We start from the raw sequence: 7,024 nt of genomic DNA, 5'->3' as shown, positions 1-7,024 counted from the left end.
GGAGTTATGAACGCTGTCTTGGGCACATCCTTATCATTCATAGCAATTTGATGATAACCAGAAAAAGCATCCAAAAAACTAAGTACCTCATATCCTGCTGTGGCGTCTATCAGTTGGTCGATGTTAGGCAAGGGGTAGTGATCTTTCAGACATGCTTTATTGAGGTCCGTGTAATCCACGCACATCCTCCATTTCCCATTTGACTTCTTGACGACCACCACATTGGCTAGCCAGTCGGGATACTCAATTTCCTCGATAAATTTGGCTTCCAACAATTTTTCCACTTAGGCCTCTATGACCTTCTGTCGTTCGACTGCAAATGTCCTCTTCTTCTGCTTTACCGGCTTGGCCTCGGGCTACACATTCAAGCAGTGCGTTGCCGTCTTGGGATCCAATCCGGGCATGTCTTCCGATCCCCAGGCGAACACATCATGGTATTGTCGAATGACAGCTATTACCTTCGTCTTCATATCCGCCCCCATGTTTTTTCCAATCCGAACCATCTTTCGCGAATGGCCCGCGTACAATTCCACTTCTTCGGTCTCTGCGGCGGGTTCGGCGATTGGGCTCGAGAGATCGGCCCCAAATTTCTCCAACTCAATGTTCAATGTTTCTCGGCTTCCGCTGGGTTCGGACTCTGCCCGCTTCCTCTTCCCGGTTCCGTCGGGTCCTTCATATTCCTGATCCTTCTCAAGGTCTTCGAGCATTATGATTCGGGCGATTTTCTGATTGCCCCTCATTTCTCCTACCCCTTTTTCAGTGGGGAACTTGAGTTTAAGGTGGGGTATAGACTCCACTGCTTCAAAGGTCGATAAGAAGGGCCTGCCAAATATTGCATTGTACGGGCTTTCGATCCGAACTATATAGAACTTCACCATCTTTTCGACGGTATATGACAACCTGCCTAGGAGGACCGGTAGAGTAATCGTTCCTTCGAACTGAATGGGATGCCCTCCGATGGCATAAAGGGGAGCTTCGTTGCAGGGCTCTAGTTGCTCTCCCGCCAAGTTCATCTTGCAGTAGGTTTTGTGGAACAGTATATTGGCCGAGCTGCCTCTATCCACCATCAATTTCCATATCTTGTCTTTCCCGATGATGGGTCAATTAGGGGGTCCTCATGCGGGCGAATGATATCCTCATAATCTTTAGTGCTGAAGGTCATGGGCATATGGGGCTTTGCCTGTCCAAATTGATATAGATTGTACACTTATTGGGCATACTTCTTCTTTGCTGCCTTACTATCCTTATCCAGGATGCTTCCCCCAGATATAGTTTTTACTTCGCCCCTTATCATGTCCCTTTGCTCTGGCTCATCGGCCTCTACCTCCTCCTCTTGGTTCTCCTTCGGCCCTAACCTATCTCTCAGATCTCGGACGAACTGATTAAGCTCGCCGTCTTTGATCATGCGCTTAATGAGCTTTTTAAGGTGATAGCACTCATCGGTGTTATGCCCCTTGCCCCTGTGATAGTCGCAGTACTTATCGGGGTTTTTCTTGTGGTTTTGGACCTTCATCTTGGTGGGGCGAACAAATCCTGGCTTGCCCTTGATCTCATGGAGAATCTTGGAGATCGGCGCATTCAAAGGGGTGAATACGGCTGAATCCCTATCTCGACGCCGTTCGGCCCCGCGATCCATTTCTTTCCTTCCTTCTTTCCTGCTATCCTTTCGGTCAGATCCTGATCTTGAGCCCTCATATCTGTCGGCTCGCTTTGATCGGTCGTCTCTTCTTGAATCTTTATACCCCCAATACTTTCCATCTTTTGGTGAATATTCTCGCCTCTTACATATATATCATTCAGGGATTTCGGGGGGAAATCGTAAAGAGATGAGCGAAGCTTTTTACCTTTATAGGGGTCCAGCCCCGCCGTTAGGAAGCCCATTGCTTTGATTTTGTCCAGGTTAGTGACCATCCCCGCTTCTTTCTTGAACCGAGCGAGATAATCCCCCAGCTCTTCATTCGCCCTCTGTCTGCAGTGGACCAGGGCTTCAGTATCCTTCGCCTTTCGGCATAGGTGCGAGTAGTACTTCAAAAACATCCTCTTCAACTGCTCGTAGGACCCGATGGACCGAGGTTTTAGGGACTTGTACCACATCGACGCAGACCCTTTCAGATAAGTCTTAAACATTTTGCACAACATAATATCATTGTGGCCCATCCCAACCATCAGGAGTTCATATTTTTCACAGTGGTCATCAGGGTCTCCTTTCCCATTGAACTCGCTCATCTTAGGGAATTGTCTCTCTTCGCCCGGGGGGTCGATATAGCTCGATTTCTTGTGTCATGACCGGTTCTCGATCGGGCCTTCTATCACCGAATAGGGCCTTCTCTAGGCGGTTGAGCCTGAGGCGGGGTCCATCGGGCTCTTCATCCGAATCAGAAGAAAATAGTTGTTTGGTCATTTTCCTTCGGGGATGCGAATCAGAGTCAGACTCATCTTCTTCGTCATACACCCTACGTTCCCTTTTATCCTTATTCGTTCTGCCGGGCTCGTCGGCCCGCATCGCTTCCCGTAAATTTCATTCTTGCAGTTCAATTTCCTCCCTTTGCAGCTGCAGGGCCTTCAGTCGGAGCGCATCAGCTTCTCTTTTCTTTGCCCGCGCTTCTGCTTCCTTGTCGACTTGATCAACTTTGCCCTTGCCCTTCTCCGCGGCCTTTTCCGCCCGGATCTTTAGGAGTAAGGCTTCTTCTTCAGGAGTTAGTGTAATGACCCCATCCTCATCCACTAGGGAGGACGTTTTTCCTTTGTCGGTAAAATTAGGGGGCGGTGAATGTTCATGAATTGTTTCCGTCATGGTCTCGTTCTCAGCTTGTAACTCTCGTATTTCCCACAGACGGCGCCAAATGTTATGCCCAGATTCCTTCGGGAGCTTGAACAGGCTTCGGATGCCTTGAAGGTGGCTTCGGTCTATACCTGAAGGTGAAGAGAATGCGAGGGTTTGTACCCCCGATTCACCTCCGATGTAAGAATCAGAATCTGGTTGTAAGGGTAGGGTAATAATACAAGAAAAACAGAGTGTTTACGAGAATGTGGGTCTGTTTTGTCTTACTTCACAAGGTTTTTATACCCAATTCTGCCTTGAATGTCCAGCCGTTACAAATCATTAAGAAGGGAGTGAAAAGGGGGCGTTATGTCCCTTGTTCTTTCCAACGGTCTGCGAGTAGTGGGCCTTGGCCTGGGCTTGCGTGGGCCTGAAGGTCCTTCGGCCCAGTAGCTTAACCGCATATTGGGCCTTCATTCGGTGGGCTCTGTTGGGCCTATAACCTACAGAACCTAAAAGTCATGTTTTCAATTAAACCCCTACCTTATCACTAACATTCACCACCTCACGAGCGACCGCAGCTTTCTTGATCTCCTCCACGACTAAGCCAACCTCATCCCTTCTCATCCCTCGGAAAGAATTAACTTTTGCGGGAGCTAAAAGCTCTTGCACAACAAATTTTCTCACATGCCTCCAGTATGTACCATTGGTGAAGCTAATGCCATTGTTACCATATGACATATGTGCAACAGCCTCCATTTGTGGTCGTGCTGCAAAAGCACTGACATGAGTTTTTAGGAAAAGTTGAGCAGCCTCAGGAGACGAGACAACTATAGATGGACATTATAGGGCTAGTTAGAGTTTCCTAGTAATTTATGACTTTAATTGTCACGCTATATGAAGATTATTAATTATAAGTTATTTAGGTTATTTATAAATTATTATTTGTTGATGTACTTGGTAAATTTTAACTTATAAATTAAAAATAATTTTTTAAAATAATAATTGAATACATGAATATATAATTAATAAAAAGACAATATTTCAAAACATAATATAGTGAAATACAAAATTAACTAAATATTAAAATCCAAATTAATAAAAAGAAGTCTAGAAAAATATGGTAATTATAAAATTAAATTAATTGACAACTAAAAATCAAAATCTAAAACTTATTAAATTATATTTTTGATTAAAATTTTAATATTTTGTAATTAGCTTAAAAACTTTAATAAAAATAATATGCACATATTTGTTAAAAAAGAATAGACCGTTAATTGATAACAAATTTAAGACACACATAATGTGAAATAAAGATTAATCTCTTCTATTTATAATATAACAGGAGAACAAGGTGATAAAATTCTTCTAGACTTTTTATTTTGATTGAAATGACTATTTTACCCTTGTATTTGTTATTTATTTAAAAATAAATATTTTTATAGGAACTCCAGGTCTTAAAATTATTTTGCAAGAGCTTTTACAGCTATTCAAACCACATGTATTGTTAATCATACATATTAGGTATGCTTGCTTTTTTTTAAATAATAAACCTTTGATATTTCAATTATTGAGCATTTGAATAACTATAAATCATATTTTTATTTTATATATGTTACTTTTTATGGTATTATCATATAATATATTTTTAATTAATATATATGTAATATTTTGTTAAATACACACAATATGAAAGAGGGTTCATTAAATATTTTTTATCTCAATTTATTAGTGACAATATATTTTTAATTTAAATTAGAACTCCTAAACATCTTTACCTCTATTTACTTATAGCTCGAACGGTTCTACACATTTAGGACTCTACTCGTCCCTTCTATTTAACCAATTTCTTTCGGGGTGAAACTTTTGCCTGTACCACAATCCTAATTTTATAGATTCATATTCTTTCTATGCAAATCCGCTTTCTTTCTTTGTCTATCCCGAGCTGTTTCAACTCTCTTCCGAATCAACACCACTATACTCAGGATGAACTGAATTAGTTCAGGACTTAACACTATCTCTATTTCCACTTTCTCTCAATAGAGTAAGGACTCACGCTTATGTCCACACAACACTTCGCAAAGTAGTATTCTCTTACTAACAGGGTAACTATTAGCATAGAAAACTCAATCAATGGTAGGTGATTATCGCAGTTCACTTTTTAAACCCATCATATATATACTTTCCACATATCTTATATTGTCCAAATCATCTGCTCACTTTGACCCTCTATCTAAGGATGATAGACATTACTATTTTCAACTTAGATCCAAACATTCGAACACCTCTTACTCCTTTCCATCAGTTAGGGCTGGAAAATAATCTCATATACTCACTTCTTATCACCTTCAGATACTCAACTTCAACTTCCACATTTCCCAATTCATTAACAAATTCCTTAGCAAACTTAACCATATTTAATCATTTTCTCTGTACGAAACATAAACCACTACATGGGCTTTGCTTAGATGGTTTTTAGTGAAATACTCAGAATCTCTTGTTATTTTCAACCAAAATTCCTACTTTAAAACTTAGCGTATAATTGCTTCCCTTTTAATCTTCGTAGGAAAATCCTTAGGCGTTCTACACAGATCTTCTTAATCCTTAGATAGCTGAGGATATTATCAATAAATATAATTTACTTATTCAAGTACTCCTTATACACCATGTTCCTTGATTACTTGTAGATAACTGATCCACTTATTACTCCACATAATACCACCAGAGATTACAATGCTCATAACTCATCCTGATCGCAATCTTTGCCATGTCCTCAGGTTGGATCTTATGTCAATCCTCGAGAATTAACACACTCTTTGAAGTAAATCACATAAGTAATTAATTCCTAATTGGGGTTATTTATTCGTATTCGTCGTTTTATTAAACTCCCGATAATCATTACACAACCTCATAATTCCATCCTTCTTCTCTATAACATCTCTGGTATGCTCGCTTTCCTCCCTCTCATAACTTTTACAATTACCAACTAATTATTCCATTCCACTTGCCTCCAGACACTCCAGGGCATCTATTATTACTCAAACTTTTCAACTTCTGCTAATCAGCACATAATATTCATACATCCATTCTTCTTTCCTATAAATCACATCGGTACACAACACAGAATACACCTTGTCTCATTATTCTTTCATCTCCCAATTCTGAAGTTTCCTTGACTAATTATTTGATTCCTACTGGTTCATAAGATCCGGGACTTTTGACACCAGCCCAACTCTGTACAGTAACCACTGAGAAATTATCTCTTATGTTCCAAGGTAATCCTGATAAGTCATTCGATAAAACCTTTGGGATTTCACTTGTTGTGTGGATTCTTTTCAACTGAGGTACTTTCTTATTATTATCTTTTACATGTGCTAGTCATGCCTTATATTGCTTCTGCATCCAGAAACTTACCTTACTATTGGCTTATGTACACTTTACACTTTGCTTCTTTTGAAACCACTCCTTGCCATAATACAGGACAACCAACTCAATCCTAAAATCACATCAACTCTTCTAGCTCGAAGGATGTCAAATCAACTACAACTACGCCCAACTTATAAACGCCTGAAACATCGCACATTCTTTTTGTATGTATCATTGCGTCTCCATTCACAGGACTTGCAATCCACTGCTCACTTGACTGGCTGGGCTGGAGTGGAAGCAACTGAAGTAACACTGCACCTATCCTGAGAGATACTCTATCTCCGGAATTCTTACTCATATTCCGGCCAAACCAATTCTCAAATCCTTAAATGGATTCTCCTTGGTTTGCTTTATCCTTAACACCTTCCGATTTCCTTCTCTTATCACTTTCGTCCCTAACAATCAACTTATGGTCACCTTCCATTACTAGGGCGACCTGAACCATAGGGGAGTATGTCCTGGGTTGCAATGCCACAACTCCTCTGCGAATTTCGGGCTTCAACCCTTGTTGGAACCTCCTTACTTTTTGAATCTCTACACTTACATACTCAGGAACTAATCGGGCCAATTCTGTATACTTGGCCTCCCACTCCAACACACTTCCTCCTCTTTCATCTTGTTTCAGTTCTAGAAACTCGTCTTCCAACTGATTTCTTAAACCATCAGGAAATACTCCTCCAAAATAATTCTATAAATCTTGTCCAAGAAATAGGGTCTTCTCCTTCCAATCCTCAAGTGGATGCCCACCAATAATTTGCTTCATTTTTAAGAAATTAACTCGCATAATCGGTCTTAAGGTTATTACTTACTAGAACGAGGTTGAAAACTTCCTCCATT

General features: G+C 40.5%; 1 protein-coding gene across 1 annotated transcript; it reads right to left on the bottom strand.

Moving 5' to 3' along the window:
- Window positions 1-1,207: 1,207 nt before the first annotated feature.
- Window positions 1,208-2,226, bottom strand: LOC141718896 (uncharacterized). Its single transcript, XM_074521270.1, has 2 exons — window positions 1,845-2,226; window positions 1,208-1,734 (listed from the first exon to the last, which is right to left on the bottom strand). Exons 1-2 carry the CDS (start codon window positions 2,224-2,226, stop codon window positions 1,208-1,210), a joined length of 909 nt encoding a protein of 302 aa, XP_074377371.1.
- Between the last annotated feature and the right edge of the window lie 4,798 nt (window positions 2,227-7,024).

Source organism: Apium graveolens, chromosome 4 (assembly GCF_009905375.1).
Source record: "Apium graveolens cultivar Ventura chromosome 4, ASM990537v1, whole genome shotgun sequence".
Taxonomy (NCBI): Eukaryota; Viridiplantae; Streptophyta; class Magnoliopsida; order Apiales; family Apiaceae; genus Apium; species Apium graveolens.
This window is presented reverse-complemented; position numbering and strand designations above follow the sequence as displayed.

Coding starts and splice junctions, on each gene's coding strand:
- LOC141718896 (XM_074521270.1), bottom strand. CDS start 2,226: ATGAGCGAGTTCAATGGGAAAGGAGACCCTGATGACCACTGTGAAAAA. Junction 1,735..1,844: donor GGGGCTGGACCCCTATAAAG/GTAAAAAGCTTC, acceptor GGGGGTATAAAG/ATTCAAGAAGAGACGACCGA.